The following is a 17,467-nucleotide window of genomic DNA, read 5'->3' as shown; positions in this document are numbered from 1 at the left end:
TCATGTTTTCCTTAAATACTTAACCTTGAGAACACGTGTGCACTCATGACAAACACGAATTGAACAGCATGGTGTATGAAGAGAAGGCATCATTTCCCTCTTTAGAACCACTTCGTTTTTGCCTAGGTCAAGTTCTCTAAGCCTTTCTCCTCAAAGATACACCATGATGAAGGGACAAATGATAAACCACAGGATTTCTTGTTGCTTATTGCCAAATCTTCACCTGTTATGCTCCTGAGAAAGCTCCTTGGTGGATGTGTAGCTCAGTGGTAAGGATATGTGCAAGGAAGGTCCTGGGTTTGATCCCCAGCCCCCAACAACCAAGTTATGTCTCTTATTTCATGTTTAAAATAACTTGCTCTGTTGATTCATCTGATTATAGTTCTAATGAAGATGTGCTTTCCTAGCACTTCAAACGAACCACTGATTATGTCTAGGATGGAGTAATCTAGACCCAGTCTCTCCTCACAATGGGGACAAAGGCCATAACCACTTATAGAAAGCCTGCTTAGGTCCCAAGTACTTTGCTAGGAATTTAACTTGATCAAAATCATAGCTTATAAATTCAAATTCAGGTCTGTTTTACTCAGAGCATTTTCCACTACATTGTATTAGTTACTCAATGTAATTAAAAAACTTAACTACTGCTCATCCTAGACCAAAATCAGCTGTAATCAACTGGAAGCAGTGGTACTTGCCTGAAATTCCAGCACCTGGGAGGCTAAGGCAGAAGGATCGAAGGTTTGAGGCCAGCCTGGGCCACCTAGGAACTTCAAAGCTGGCCTAGTGTACACAGAGACATCTCAAAAAAAGAAATCTGTAGCTATAAAAAGCATTTCATACTACGCAAACAAGCGAACAGAAAGAGAAAAGAAAAATAAAGTCTTCATAGCAAGTTAAAATGTTTTAAAATAGCTTGAGGTAGCTGGCACATGCCCGTAATCCCAACTACTGAGGAGGATGAGGTAGGAGGATCACTAGTCTGCAGCCAGCCTGGGCAACTTAGCTGGACTCTGTCTCAAACCAAAAAACTAAATATAAAAAAATAAGAAAGAGCTGAAGATACAGCTCAGCACTCCCTGCGTTTAATCCCCAGTACAGCAAGACCAAAAAGTTTGAGGTCATTTTGTTAGTTATTCCACTATTTCTTACTATTCCTATCTCTCCTTCAGCAATATCTCCTTCCACTTAGAGCTTTTTGACTATCCAACAGTAAAGTCTTGCACTCTGTTCAGACTGTTTGTGCTTTTATGTGCACGTTTGCCAACTAAAACAGGAGGCTGGTGTACATATGACCAATGGTGGTTTATTATGGACAAATGGTAGAAAAATATGTCACTAATATCCACAGATAAGTACCTTAAGTCACATGTAAAGCAAGACTTATTAAAAGTTCACTTTATTTTTTTGTGGAACCAAGCACTAGTGACCGATTACAGCCAGACTGTTTCTGCGCGTGCCTTCCAAATGTTAGCCCAGTTAGAATCGCCTTATCGGTAATCAGGTAATGACCCAGGTGTCCCAGTGGTTGTGTCCACAGTTTAGACTGTTCAGGCGATCAGGAACACTCAATTGATCGCTTTAGCTTTTAGTTCTTGGTTATATCTATAAAGAAAACAGAAAGAGAAATAAATAACCATCAGTAATCATAAATAAATTTATGGCAAGGAGAGAATGGGAAACATTCCATTTCTTCTTTCCTAGTTGTCGAGTGGCTGTAGAGTTGTAAGTACAATCTTCCCAGGAGCTTGGCAACAGCAACAGCAGAAGGGGACGTGGCCCAAAGTGTTTATCTGCATGGGTCTATGTTCAGATAGTGAGATCCCAACTATCAAAAAGTTTTAACAGCCTCTCTGACATAACCATTTCCTGTGTAAAAGTACTGTCTTCAGGTACATTTTCATTGTTCAACTATACAAGAATATGACCAATGTGAACATGTACAAAATTTTAGGAACATGTGGTCAACTAGAATTACTCACTTTACACCCACAAAGCATCTAAGAATAAAATCAATTGGGAACAGGCGCCTGTTTAACCAGAGAAGTAATCATAGTTAAAAAATAGATCAACAAGTTATAAAGCCTTAAATTTGTTGAAGCCTGATGCTCACCAATGTAGAGATGAAGTAAGTATAAAGCCATAGAATCTTTCCTCTTAACAGCACTCTGAACTGAGCTTCCTGTTCTTCCTAGTTTTCAAGTGAGTGTACAACAGTTTATGGCAAGGAGGAAGTTTTTCTGCAAAGGATACCCTACTGCCTACATGTCTTAAAAGATTCTGATTTCTCTCTGTCTGTCTGTCTCTCTCTGTTACTGGGGGTTGAATGTGGGGCTTCTCTACCACTGAATTGTATCTATAGCCTTTTTAGTTTTTGAGACAGGATCTTGTTAATTTGCCTAGACTGGACTGGAACTTGTGATGCTCCTGCCTCGGCCTTTCAAGTACCTGGGATTATAGGAGTGCACCACCATGCCCAGCTAAGAGATCTTGATTTCTAATATTTGATCACATTACTCTTACTGAGTACATATTTTAAGAAATTTCTAGTACTCATGGAACACTTTTCAATGAAACCAGTGACCTTGCTCTAAATTATTTCCAATACTATATAACTGTACTTTCAAGTCTCATTTTATTATACATAGCTGAAAGTGAATGATAAAAGGTTTATTTGGAAATTACTTCATAAATCTTATTTTATTTTTTGTAATGGGGATTGAACCCAGGGTCTTCTGCTTGCTAGGCAAATATACTACCACTGAGCTATGTCTCCAGCCCATTCTTATTTTCATTTTAAAAGTTTTACTTTGAGACAAGGCCTTGCTAAGTTGCCCAGGCTGGCCTTGAACTCTCAATCCTCTTGCCTCAAGCTCCTGAGTAGGTGGGATTACAGAAGTGCTCTGCTGTGCCCAGCTTTTTGTGTTGTCTTAATAAAAGGAACTATGTAGAAAGGTTATCCATCAGGACAATGCAATTAGATCTAAAAAACTAGGCAATAGTTTGCTTAAATGTTTTTTTTTTTAAAAAAAGATTTAAAATTTTCTTTTTTTTTTGAGACAGAGTCTCACTATGTAGTTCAGGCTGGCCTTGAACTTACTATGGAGCCTAGGTTGGCCTTGAACTTGTGGCGATCCTCCTGCCTCAGCCTCCAGAGATTATAGGTGTGCATCACTGTGGGAGACCAGAGGAGAACTGAGGCCTAAAGCAACATGCAGAGAGGATGGCATGTTGCAGGTTTTAGGGAAAGGCAGTAAAGCTGAGATGGAGTTGTTTACTTGAGCACGTATTAAGGGATATTGGAAGGCAGATGAATCTTGTGTTACTTTAATTGCTTATACCCGTGTCTGGGTGAATAAAAGCAGGACAAGCTAGAGGCTTGGGCTCCTCTACCCAGAAGAGGCAGAGTCCCCTGGCTGCCAACATGCTAAACTGACTCTGTGGCCCTGTCATTCACCTCCTTAGCCCCAGGGTCTGGAAACAAACTAGCAGCAGAGTTAGGTCTCTATGAGCCACCTGGGTGGGGAAAGCTGGAAGAGTGTGCTGGCTTCCTACTGGGGCACCTGGGAAAGGGACCTGGGACGGGTTGCGGGGAGGATTGTTTCACTACACGCCACCACACCCAGCTTAACTGCTTTTAACTTCTTTGTAATCCTGGAGACTGTTCTAGAAATGTTAAATTTTTTGTCTCAGGCACATTCCTGTCTTAGAGTTATATGTGAATCTTAAAAAATATTGCCATCTGGGTAGCTTCTGAAGCAGTTTAAAAATATATTCGTAGGCTTACCTCCAGATACGAAAGAGCTGAGAGGCCCCTGCTGCCCCCACAAAGAAGTTAACAGCAAACAGACTCCAATTTTTTGGTATAATTACAAGTGAGTATCTTGACCAAATAAATCCTGTTGAGACAAAATATTTTCTTTTAAAAGGTCAGGTACTGCTACAATAACTTATCAGAATATTTAATATTAGGGTAAAATAATTACAAATAAGATTATGATAATAATGCAGAGGGAAGGATGAGGAAAAGCTGTTGTTTGAGTCTGCAAAAAAATCTTTATAATTCAGCGTTACGTGAAATCCTCAGTTCTGGCATTAAAGGGCAAATGAATAGCAATGTAACTTTTTTCCTACTTATGAAAATATTTTCACGGCAAAAACTTAAAAAACAAAAAGTTATCTCCAATAACCTTCCTCTGTCCCCATCACCCACAAGGCAATGACTTCCTAGGGCTTGGGAAAGCTGTGGATTCCTTTGTGTGTGCGTATGTATGTATGTACATATTTCAAAAACTGAACTGTTAAGTAAACATGAACTAAAACACAAATAATTTATATTTGTGTAAATAAACATATAAAAGATGCGCATTCAATTTACCTGTAGCCATCAGGACAGTGGACTGAGCAGTGCTGAGCTTCTCTGCAGGTCTGGCCATGTCCGCCAACCCAGCACACACCAAGCCCTGGAGACAGGTGTGACACACAGAAAGAACAGGCAGAATGAGCATGGGTGGTGTTTCGCAACTTCAAGTCAAATGCAAAACACTGATGGCGCTTCTGTCACGACGGTATCCAAGGGGTAAGAAAATGTAGAGCGTGGTGGACGCAACAATGAGTTCAGGAATGAGTTGACCCTTCATGTCTTCGGTCATGTGACTATTTTATTTTTACTTTTGTTTGTTTGTTTTGAGATAGGGTCTCGCTATGTAGTGCAGGCCAGCCTTGGACTCATTATGTAGCTCAGGCTGGCCTCGAACTCACAGTGATCCTCCTGCCTCAGCTCTCCAGTGCTATTATTTTTAAGTGGAAGTATCAGAAAAGCTCTGTTACAATTTTAGTCTTTTTGGTCAGTTTACTTCTCTTTAAGGTCAAAGTCTACATAGTCACTTCTGTTGTGCTTTTATTTTTTATTAGTATACATTTGTGATACATAATTCTGTTGTGTTTTATTTTTATTTCTTTGTTGTTGTATTTTTAATATGGCCTTTTATAGAATCATCCCATTCATATCCTACCATTAGCACTCAGAAAATTTAGTTATAAGTTTTTACTAGAAGATCAGTTATGCTACTTTATTGTAGAAATCAGAAAATGTAACACAGCAATTTTTATTAATGAAAAATTCAAATCCAGAGTCATCAGCTGTGGAGATTTTGCTTCACCTCTCTTTCCTCTTTTTGAGTACTTTAAAGCATACCCTACATATGTCGTTAGAAAATACCTTTTTTAGAAATTATTTCTAGGTTTTTACTGGGTTCCTAAAATACACTCTTGAATGGAAAATGTAAATCAGTAAAAGGTTCTGATCCTAAATGGAGCACAGATACTTATGAGTTTAACACATAAATTTAAAACAAGCACATAGAGTTCTGAATTAATGAAGTTAGCATTCCAAAAGAGCAATGCTTCTAGTTTAAAAATCATCCCTCCTACACCCTACCTCCAGCTCCCGATGTATATTCCCCCACTCCGCATTTATTCTACTTCAGTAGGGTGGAAAACTGCCACTGGGAAGAAAGGGACTGACTTCCATTCTCCTGGGGCCATGTACTGTGTACCATGGCTCGATGAATATATGCATGAAGCTACATTTCTATTCTAGCATTCACTTTTGGAAAAAATCAGCAGTTAGGACTGTTTATGCTCCAAGTAGATACTTTATTTCCTGGAATATGTTAATAATTCTCCCTTTTCTTACCTCTTTTTTTTTGAGACAGTGTTTCACTATATTACTCAGGCTAGGCTCATTTAAGTCTCTGCCTACACCTATGTCTTCAAGATTTCCATCTATCTTCTCTTCCAGTAGATTTAGTGTTTCTGTTTAATATTTAGATATTTGAACTATTTTGACTTTAGCGCATGGTGACAGACATGGGTCTAGTTTTAGTCTTGGGCATGTGGAAAGCCAGCTTTTCCAGCACCATTTATTAAAGAGGCTATCTTTCTTCCAGTGAACATGCTTGGCCCCTTTGTCAAAATTAAGGTAGCTGAATGTATCTGTAGTGGTATCTTCATCTTCTAATCTGGTCCACTCATCCTTAGGTCTATTTTTTTGCCAGTACCATGCTGATTTTATCACAGTAGCTTTGTAGTATAATTTCAAGTCAGGGATTATAATATGCCTTGCTTTTGTTGCCTAGAATTGCTTTTGCTATTCTAGGTCTCTTCTAGTTCCAAATAAATTTTAGGAATGTTTTATCTAGTTCTGCGAGGTATATTAATGGTATTTTTATTGGGATTACATTAAATCTGCATAACAATTGTTGGAGTGTGGCCATTTTCACTATGTTCGTTCTTCCTATCCATGAACAAGGGATATCTTCCCTTTTTCTGATATCCCCTTCAATTTCCTTTTTCAGAGTACTGTAATTTTCAATGTATAGATCTTTTACTTCATTTGTTAGATTGATTCTTAAATATTTCATTTTTTTTGGATGCTACTGTGAATATTTCAATTTATAACAAGTCATCTGTGGCTGCAGCAGAGCTGGGGATGCACTCTGAGAAGCACAGAATGGACCAAAACCAGTCCCCTCAACAGGAACTCAGTGATTTGCTACAAATGGCCACCAAGATCTTTTCTCTCCCCAGCTAAGTAAGAACTTTAGGAAACTCTGGAATAGGGCAAAAGCACTGGGCTTGGAGTCAACAGTCCTAGACTCTATCATTTACCAAATGTTAATAATATATATTCTTGGGTAAACCCATCTACTCTTTGAGGCAAATGTTTGCCTGTCTTATACTTCATTAATAATTATTTTCTTTAATGTTTTACTTATTACACACAGAAAGAAGAGAGGGGAGGAGAGGGGAGGGAAAAGGAGGGGAGCAGAGGGAGGAGAGGAGAGAAAGGAGAGGAGAAGAGAGGAGAGGAGAGGAGAGGAGAGGAGAGGAGAGACAGACAAACAGGGATAGAGACAGAGAAAGAGAGAGTTTCACTATGTTGTCCAGGCTGGCCTTGAACTCCTGAGCTCAAATGATTCTCCTGCCTCAGCCTCTCCAGTAGCTGAGATGACAGGTGTATGCTACCATGCCTGGCTTTCTTTTCCCCCACACTGGAGATCAAACTCAGGCCCTTAGGAACCCTTGTGCCTATTAATCTTTTACTCTATCACTAAGCATTATCTCCAGATTGGTGGTAAACTTTTAGAATGAAATGTCATGTCCCTAGGAGTCCAAAATTATGTTTTGATAGGAAATATGCTCCCAGAAGGCCTCTTATCTAGGGACTTCAGAAAAACTAAAGTAGGTAGTATACTCCATGCTGTAAAAATGACAGGACAGAGAACATTTTCTGTAAAATTACTTAGAGACATCCTGATAATATTTTAAAGCGTATCCTTCAGAAAAGTTACCTCAAATTAAAAGGTTCCTACTAAAGAATTTCTTTTTCAATAGCTCCTGCAAAACTTTCAGACCAGCCAGGTGTGGTGGCGAATGCCTGTAACCCCAGCACTCAGGAAGGTGACAGAGGAAGATTGCAGTGAGTTCAAGTCCAGCCTGAACTACACAGAGGGACCCTATCTCAACATTCACCCTCCACCCAAGAAAAGGTTCAGACTTACCCATTTCATAATTGGAGCCCAGAAAAATACTGTTCTAGGGCCTGGAAAAAAAAAAAGAAAGGTTTAGAAATAAACTGAACATTTTATACGTGTTTTAAACAACTCACCAAATTTCACAAACTCAAAAGTTTTACTAATGTATTTCTAACCACTTTTGCTATGTTTCCTGCTAACTTTGTATTAATTAACATTTAGAAAGGTACACACTATCACTGTAGCAGTCTCTCACAGGTTGTTCTCACCTCCTCAATTACCTGTACTTTTGTGACATTAAAAATTAAGGTATAACGGAGATGGTTTTGGGAACCATTCCCAGCGCAGTGCCTTGAACAGGGAACTTAAATGTTCATCTACAGATAATTTTCAAGTTGGGGAAATTGAAAAGTAAGAAAAAAATAAGAAATTTTAGTTATATTAGCCTTACTTTTTTTTTTGGTACCGGGAATTGAACTCATGACCTCAGGCTTGCCAGGCAAGTGCTTATGCCGCTGAGCTATATCCCCGGCCCACTAAGCCTTACTAGATATATGTATAGTCACTAACTTTATTGTATTTTAACTATAAATGACATTTTACCTTATGTATCATGGTAAGAGTTCTTGCAAAAAATTCTACATATTCTTAAAATTAATGAACCAATTTGCAGGGAGGGGTGCTGGGGATCAAACCTAGGGCCTTGCTCATGCTAGGCCAGCGCTCAACTAGTATCCATGGCCCATGTGCCTAACTGTCAAGTTCACAGGACAAAATGAAGGACTACTTTTAAACTCGTTCATAGCAGGGTCATTGCTTTGGTCATCCTTGTACCCATTAGTTTTGTGCAAAATGTTAAATAACCATCAAGTACTGCAAATACTGGTTTCTTAGATAACTTTGAGTTTGAGAAGCACAATGTTTCAGAGCTGGAAGGAAACTCAGAGAACATCTAATCCAAAGCTTTAGTTTTGTCTATGAGACTTAAGGAAGGTCCATGGCCTCCCAGGCCACGCAGCTAGTAAGCAGCCGATTACAACTTAAGCTTTCTAACTCCTAAAACTACTGCTCATTACTCACTTCCAACTCAGACACTTCTTTGAACAGTGAGAGAAGTGAGCAGAGAGAAAGGGACCTTTCCCAGGTGAATTTAAAATATAGTAAACACACAAAGTCTACTACCTACCAGATCCCTCAGTGTGTTGTGCATGCGCTTACAACTCTGGATCAACAAAACACATCTTTTCCTTAACATGAAAATCAAGCAGTTTTATATAAGAGAATAGTGACTTATCAGCAAATTCAAGAAATTTAAGATCTGATTATTTTCACAAGTACTTTTTATTTTGTTTTTGTGCTACTGGGCACTGAACTCAGGGCCTCCACACTGATGTGCATCCCCACAGCCCCAGGCCTTTACCTCTCTCTTTTTACAAAACAAAAAATGCTTGTGAATCTAATCGATCTTAAACTTCCTGAATTTGTTGATAAGTCACTATTCTCTTATATAACTATCAAGCAGCCTACAGCTGTAATCTCAGCATTGTGGGAGGCTGCACAAGGTCCAGCTAAGGCAACTCAGCCACTTAGCAAGACCTGCTCTCAGAATAAAAACGAGCTGTCCAGCCATGGAGGAGGGCACAAAAGCCCTGGGTTTTTTATATCAGCCTGCTATTTAGAAATGCATAAACTTGGCTTACACTTTTAAGTTTGCCAATTTTCTAATTAATCCTGAAGTCCTTCTACTGCAACTGTGGCGTATTTTCTTGCTATTCCTCAGAGGAGCTGGATACCATCTGTAGGGTAATTCTTTTTTTTTTTTTTTTTTTTTTTTTTTTGGTTTTTCTCTGGTACCAGGAACCGAACTCACAACCTTGCGCTTGCCAGGCAGGCGCTTTTGCCGCTGAGCTAAATCCCCAGCCCCTGTAGGGTAATTCTTTACACACTAGGAGATTATGGCACAGACGCTGCCTTTCCTCCTGAGCAGAAATGATTTTAATGATAAATTCATGTATCACCGGTATCTAGTATCTAAGAATTTTTGTTTTCTTGTAACCCTCTGAAGTTTTCATATTTGAGAGCTGAGGGTATGGCTGGGTTGCAGAGCCTATGCTTGGCATACAGGAGGTCCTGAGTTCAAACTCTAGCACTTAAAAAAAATTTCCATATTTTGGTTGTGGAACAAATCTGAACATAGTGCTGAAATGGTTGCTGTAAGAATTAAAACTAGCAAGGTGTTCTAAATTTGATGTTCTTATACTGAATGAAAAAGATCTATCTAAGCTGGGTGTTGTTGCACACACCTGTTATTCCAACACTCCGGAGACTGAGGCAGGAGAATCACTTTGATCTGAGGCAACCTGAGCTACATAGTGAGACCTTGTCTCAAGCAAAATAAAACAAAACAAAAGAAAGAAATCTCTCCAAATTCAGTTTCTGCTTTACTGAACCTAAATTCTGCACTGTTCTGATCACAGCCACCACTATCCCTAGAACTCTAGTCACTCCACTTTCTCTATCTTGAAAAGATACAGAAACTAAGTTCTGTCTTCTTTGTTTAAGACCAACTTGAATTGGAAAACACATTTTCATTACGAAAAAAAGGAATTTAAAAGAACACATGAAGACATTTAGGTTTAGAATACAAACTTGGCATCCTAACTTATCTAAATTTTAGACTGGATCTGTGCTTTTCACCCAGGAGTGATTGTGCCCCCAGGGGACATTCATATCGGGAGATATTTTTCCGCTGTCAGAACTGGTGGGAAGGGTGGTGCTGGTACTGCTGCTGCCATCTAGTGGGCAGAGGCCAGGATGCTGTTCAATATTCTCTAAGGCAGAGCCCAAGGGCCCTCAGCCAACAAGCCTGCTAGTCAAACAGCACAGAGACCAAGAGGCAGAGACTCTGACCTAAACCAGGCAGACATTCAATCAGGTTCACGCCGCTTGTGGTTCTACACTCTGCCTTATGCTGTCCCTCCCGATACTCTGCCTTGTCTTCACCTAACTCGGGGATCTCTTCTTCAACACTTCCAGATTAGGTTAAAGCTGCTTCCCCAACTGCCAGAGCAGCCTACAGAATCATCTATTGCACTCTATACTACTTAAAATCATTATTCAGGCATCTGTCACTTTCACCAGACACTAGGTTGTTTAAAGACAAAGCCTATTTCTTAATCTCTTTGGCAAACATATCTATGGTTTATCTTTTTGTTTTTTGAGACAGGGTCTCACTACTTAATAGTCTATGTTGACCTTGAACTGACTACATAGCTCAGACTGGCCTCAAACTTGATCCTCCTGCCTCCACCTCCCAAATGTGCTGGGATTATAGATGTGTGCCACTATGCCCTGCTGAGAGGTGTGCAGCATTTCATTAGATGAACCCTACCTAGGAAAGATGCTAATCAAAGGTTTTCTGTTAAACAATGGCCCTCCCTCCATAGCCAACTGCACTCTTGGTCTTTTCAAACTCCCCTGCAATTTAATTTAGGTTGAACTTTTAGGATTCCTACCATTATACCTAGATCATTTTTCTTGGTTATACGGAGCCTCTGGATCATGTACAGTATCAATTACTAAGTTTATTTTTTAATTAATTTTTTTTGAGACAGGGTCTTGCTTTATAGCCCAGGCTGGCCTTGACCTCAAAGTGATCCTTCTGCCTCAGGCTTCCAGGTGCTGGGATTACAGGGATCAACCTAGCTTCAAGTACTAGTTTATTTTGTATTGCTGAACAAAGCTTGACTTCATCATTCTAGCCAAGTCAGCATGCAACTGCAGTCTCTGCTGAATGGTGTTCATCTTTACTCTGAACTCTAAAGACTTCTCTCTTCCTATTGTAAGACTAATTTTTTTCTCCTCCTACCCCAAATCTGTTTCCTGAGTAATGTCTCTAGAGTGTGGTCTCTTTACAAGCTGAAACACTTGTTCCTTTGGGGCAAATGTTCAAGTTTTTCGGTAGGTTTGCCTGGTAACTGATTTACTCAGCAGCTCCAAGCTATGTGACAGTTTAAAAATATTAACTGAGTACCAGCCACAATCCAACCAAACTAAACCCCAAACCAAAAATAACAGAAAACTTCAAACCTTGGATCAAGAGAAGTGCTCTAGTGAATACTTTTTTTTTTTTTTTTTTTTTTTGGTTTTTCTCCGGTACCGGGAACCGAACTCACGACCTTGCGCTTGCCAGGCAGGTGCTTTTGCCGCTGAGCTAAATCCCCAGCCCCTAGTGAATACTTTTAAGCAATGAAAACAAACTCTGAATTAGTTTAGGAGCTGCCAAGTACTAAACAAAAAATGTCAGTAACAAATATTTAATACAGTCTGAATTGCTAATTTTTCTGAGATACCAGAGGACGCTGACAAGTTATAGATAATCGGAACTGGGTATCTATAAATGCAAAATAGTAGTGTCCCAACGGCTGTAGTTACATAATGGAGTTTGAAAGTTTCAAAGAAAACTTAAGTTTACCTGTTCCTTTTACCGTAGCTAATTATTATCATTTATACCTCTAAGGCTTTTGCATTGAGCTCTGTCCCTAGTCCTTTTAATTTTTTCATTCTGAGACACAGTCTTGCTGTGTAGCCTAGGCTGGCCTCCAAACTGCTATGTAGCTGAGATTGGACTCAAATATGTGACCATCCTGCCTCAGTCTCTGGAACACTGAGATGACAGGCATATGCTTTAAAAGTACATTCTTTTAGACAAAGAACCAATAATACATTTTTCATCTTGTTTCTTAAAACTTTACTCTTGGTAACTGATGGCCTCAATTATTGACAAGTTAACATCGAAGAACAACTATTTCATATATACATATTTATACATTTAAAACTATGAACCATTTATGAATATGAAAAATGCAGAGAGCGGCTACTTTTGTATTTCATTGTCTTATTTTTAAAGTGAAACTGATTTTGAAAGTTCAACTTTTTCACAGAAGAATTAAAGAATTTTTGCAAGCAAATATCATAACCAAATCATAATAAATTTTCAAACAAATGAACAAATTTCATTTGCACTCCTATACTTGATAAACCAAATTTTACTTTCTAATTTCTTTGTGAGGAATTACTGTGTGAAATATTATATGACTTCTACCCAAAAAGTAGGTCACCTGTGTACACATGATTCTTTCCTCAAGGACAGACTTCCTTTCTGGAAAAGAACTAGTCACCCTTACATACATGCAAATAATGAGCTGAGAGATTCACTGTGTCCCAGTGTGAAGATGTTTTTTACTGAATTATACATATTAATGGGGTCCCATGTGATGCTGTGATACACGTATACATTGTGTAATGTTGAAATCAGGTTAAATATAGCTATCTCCTCAAACATCACTTCCAGTGAAAGCAATCAAAATCCTTTCTTCTATTTTCTGAGATGACAGTACATGATTAGTATCTGTAGTCACTTTCATGTGCAATCACACACAGAAGCCCCTCACTCCTATCTAACTTAGTAGACTTAGTACCCCAATCAACCTTTGCCCATGTGTCTCTCCCTTTACTTTTCAACTCCCCTCGTTCATTATCATGTGACCAACTACACACACATATCCCTGCATTCTTAAAGATTGGTCTTTGGCACAGACATTGACACCCATCAGAACTGGGTATCTATAAAATAGATACCCAGTATCTATTTTAGAAATTGAAAGATTGAAGTGCTTCTGAAGAAAGGGGCATTTTCTGCCTGCACAGTTAAACCTAGATTCTGCAGTTGATGTCATTAAGAAAGTTGGCTAGTTCTGACCATATCGGACTATGAGACAACTCTCGGGAGCCTGAACTGGTTACTAAATCTGATTTCCACATTGATAATGGAATGAAGTATGCCTCTAAACTACACATTAATTTAACTCTTAACATTCTTTACTGTCATACTGAATCCACTCTAAAACAGTTTAAAGGAGAGGCTGTTCTTGGTGAAGAAGTCAATTTAATTTGCCTCTTAGGTTTTTTTGCACGCAGTTTTTTGGAACTGTGCTGTGTTTTCTTCTAGAGTCTCAGGATAGAAGGTTGAGCAGTGGTCTGTCATCCGGGCGTTGCAGATGAATTCAACTGAATTCTGTGGGGTCAACTCTGACCCTCTTAAGGTTATTGTTTGAAGGTTAGGGAAAGGCAGGTAGAGGAAGAACAATTTTAAAATAAAGCAGAGTTGTTAAGTAGTCTTATGTTGGACTTTTCCCAGGTCTTGGCTTTTAGCCACCTATGTTTATTGCTTATAATACTTTACTCACACTCAGAATAAAGAGTAGACTGTGTATTTCCATCCAGACGTCCTTGGATTAGTTCAATTCTTTTAATCCCTTTTCAAGGTAGCAGAAGGAACACGGTCTTGCAAGCCAAACAAACAGGTCGAGTCTTGATTGTGTAATCTTGATCTTAAATTCCCCAAACCTCAGTTTTCTAATCTATAAAATGGGAATCATAACCATCACCATTTAAGGATTGCTGTGCAAATTAAATGATGTAATGTCTGTAAAATATGTTCCACAGTATTTGCTTTTAAACGCTCAATAAATGTTAGTAGTTGCAGATGAATTCAGCTGAATTCTGTGGGGTCAACTCTGTGGGGCATTAATCATTCATTCATTTTTATTTGTGCCAAAGCTAGTTCTAATACAGCACACAGCAGGAGACAGGCAGTGTGTGCGTGCGTGCGTGCGTGTGTGTGTTTAGTCTCTCTCCCTCTTCTTATAAAGACGCCAAGATCCAATTATGGGGGCTCTACCCTAAGATTTTATCTAATCCTAATCTTTTCACTAAGATCTCAACTCTAAGCACCATAGTCTGATTAAAGTTCCACTCTCTTAAAACCTTATAGTCCTGTGTAATTCTCTTTCTCTTTCTGTTTTTTTTTTTTTTTTTTTTTTTTTTTGAAACAGGGTCTCACTATATAGCCCAGGCTGGCCTCCAACTCCCAGCAATTTTCCTGCCTTTCTCAGCCTCCCAAGTGCTGGGATCACAGGGGTGCACCACCACACCCAGCTCCTTAATACTTTAGAGCCTCGATGGTGAACCTTTTAGCGTTTTCAATGATACAAACAGCCTGCTGTGGCATGCATGCCATATGTTTGCCACCACTGCGTTATAGTAAGGATTAACTTTCCACACATGAAGCCTACTCAGACACTAAAACCATATATATACAGTACAAACCACAGAACCAAATAAGCTTTTAAGTAAACATTGCACTACATGACTTCAAGGTTATTTCTCTGACAAATACAGTACCTGGAGTATAGGTATATAGGTATTTTATTGGAGATGGCAGTGTGCTGGTATTGGGGGGTGACATGCCCATATGTGAGCAGAGCAACCCGATTACTGAAGAACACACAAGTAAATAGAGGGTGAAGGTCTTGAAATTTTGGGCCACAAAATATTCCAGTTGCAATATAGACTTACATAAGAACCTTCATGTTGCATGTCTAGGCATACTTGTTCATGACAAAAACCCTCTTGAATATTCATTTGGAGTAACTCTTAGAACAATAACCAGCATTGCTTGGGTTTTATTCAGTACTAATGAGTTAGCTGTATTTTTCCTGCTTCTCCATTTCTCCATCCTTCAATGCTAAATTTTCAGGGACAGGTATCTTACTCTGCATACTGTCTTATACTGGCTAACAAGGGAGAGAACTAACATTTATTGAGCATTTAAAAGCAAATACTGTGGAACATATTTTACAGACATTGCATCATTTAATTTGCACAGCAATCCTTAAATGGTGATGGTTATGATTCCCATTTTATAGATTAGAAAACTGAGGTTTGGGGAATTTAAGATCAAGATTATACAATCAAGACTCGACCTGTTTGTTTGGCTTGCAAGACCGTGTTCCTTCTGCTACCTTGAAAAGGGATTAAAAGAATTGAACTAATCCAAGGATGTCTGGATGGAAATACACAGTCTACTCTTTATTCTGAGTGTGAGTAAAGTATTATAAGCAATAAACATAGGTGGCTAAAAGCCAAGACCTGGGAAAAGTCCAACATAAGACTACTTAACAACTCTGCTTTATTTTAAAATTGTTCTTCCTCTACCTGCCTTTCCCTAACCTTCAAACAATAACCTTAAGAGGGTCAGAGTTGACCCCACAGAATTCAGTTGAATTCATCTGCAACGCCCGGATGACAGACCACTGCTCAACCTTCTATCCTGAGACTCTAGAAGAAAACACAGCACAGTTCCAAAAAACTGCGTGCGGAAAGACCTAAGAGGCAAATTAAATTGACTTCTTCACCAAGAACAGCCTCTCCTTTAAACTGTTTTAGAGTGGATTCAGTATGACAGTAAAGAATGTTAAGAGTTAAATTAATGTGTAGTTTCGAGGCATACTTCATTCCATTATCAATGTGGAAATCAGATTTAGTAACCAGTTCAGGCTCCCGAGAGTTGTCTCATAGTCCGATATGGTCAGAACTAGCCAACTTTCTTAATGACATCAACTGCAGAATCTAGGTTTAACTGTGCAGGCAGAAAATGCCCCTTTCTTCAGAAGCACTTCAATCTTTCAATTTCTAAAATATTTTCCTATTTGCTAAATTGTATCCTTGAAAAGGATCTCAGAATACATCAGATTTTAGTTCCCAGCCAAATAAGCATTATTACTTCCTATTTTATAGAGGAAATAACAGAATAGCAGGTCTTTAATAAAGACGTGGAGGGTGGAACCTTTCAGTTTCTTACAGAATCACCTTTTTCAACCACAAGAACACTGCCTTCCAGTAGGACAAGAGAGAGCTGACACTTACCGAGCGTTTAAGAATAGAGCACACATGCTATTTTAAATCTTCGCAGCGACCCGCATTTTACAGAAAACAAAACACCGATCTAGGATTCTGCCCAAGGTCATACCTACAGTGAAGCATAGGGCAGAGCAGAATTCTATTCAGATCTGTCCGCATAAAAAAGGTCGAGGTACAGCTTGTTTAGTAATTTCATAAGACAGAGTTAAACAAACAAACTGGAGGTACAGGATGGAAAGGACGCGGGCTCGGTAACCCGGATCCTGCGTCCAGTTTGGGGCCGGGCTCGCGGTGCAGGCCTCCGCCTGTCGGAGCAGAACGAAGTGTGACCTTTCCTCCAAACCCTGCGTTGCGACTAGCCACCTACCTAGCTCCTTCCCGCGTGGGTGATGATTAGTGGAGGGAAAGAAGGGGGGAGGAGGGTTTCGCAGCCGAGGACGTGAGAAAGCGTCAAATCTGGAGGCCAAGTCCGGAGTTCGAGTCGTGCTCGGAGAAGTGAACGCAACAAAAATGCTGGGACTCACGAGTCCCACGGAGTCCTCCTCCGGACTCACGGGTTTGGAGATGCAGGCAGGGAGGTGAAATGCAGAGGGTAAGCGCCGGGCACCGGGCACCGGGAGAGGGGCCGATCCAGCAGCGCAAGGGGAGGATGCCGGCGACGCCGCCAGCAGCAGAACCGTGTCAGCGGCTATAAGGTCGCGCTAGGGACAGCGACCAGAGGGAGGCTGGCGGGAGCTACTCCGAGTCGTCACCTACCTGCCGGGTGGTTGTACAGCGGCCTCAGTTTCTCCGGCAGCATCAGCTCCACTCTGTCGAGGAGCCGGTGGTGCAAGGCCCGCAGGCCCCGGGCACCGGCGGCTGACATCTCGGCCTCCTGCTGGTGGTGGGCGGCGGGGTGACGGCTTCGCGGTGTCCTCGTCCCCGGCTGGCAGCGAAGGGCAGCTCTCCGTCACTGTGCCCGGCGCCGCGCCTCGCGCCCGCCTCTCCCCTGGGGCGCCCTTCCCTTGGCTCTGCCAGGTCCCAGCGCTCCACCCCGGGCGCGCGCCGGCCCTGGCTGACGGGGCGGAGGCTTAGAGACAGCCAGCCGCGGCCCGCCTCCTGCCGGCGGGCGGGGACGAAGGAGGAGTCATGGCAACAGGTGCAGATCCAGCCCTAGGGTAGCGCGC

At 40.5% G+C, this 17,467-nt stretch overlaps 1 protein-coding gene across 1 annotated transcript; it reads right to left on the bottom strand.

Moving 5' to 3' along the window:
• Positions 1–1,286: 1,286 nt before the first annotated feature.
• Mpc2 (mitochondrial pyruvate carrier 2) lies at positions 1,287–17,449 on the bottom strand. The gene is made up of 5 exons (XM_005398220.2): positions 17,058–17,449; positions 7,566–7,606; positions 4,379–4,463; positions 3,788–3,899; positions 1,287–1,605 (listed from the first exon to the last, which is right to left on the bottom strand). Exons 1-5 carry the CDS (start codon positions 17,164–17,166, stop codon positions 1,569–1,571), a joined length of 384 nt encoding a protein of 127 aa, XP_005398277.1. The 5' UTR covers positions 17,167–17,449; the 3' UTR covers positions 1,287–1,568.
• Positions 17,450–17,467: the final 18 nt, after the last annotated feature.

Source organism: Chinchilla lanigera, unplaced genomic scaffold, assembly GCF_000276665.1.
Source record: "Chinchilla lanigera isolate Chin_1 unplaced genomic scaffold, ChiLan1.0 scaffold00061, whole genome shotgun sequence".
In the NCBI taxonomy this organism is placed as follows: domain Eukaryota; kingdom Metazoa; phylum Chordata; class Mammalia; order Rodentia; family Chinchillidae; genus Chinchilla; species Chinchilla lanigera.
This window is presented reverse-complemented; position numbering and strand designations above follow the sequence as displayed.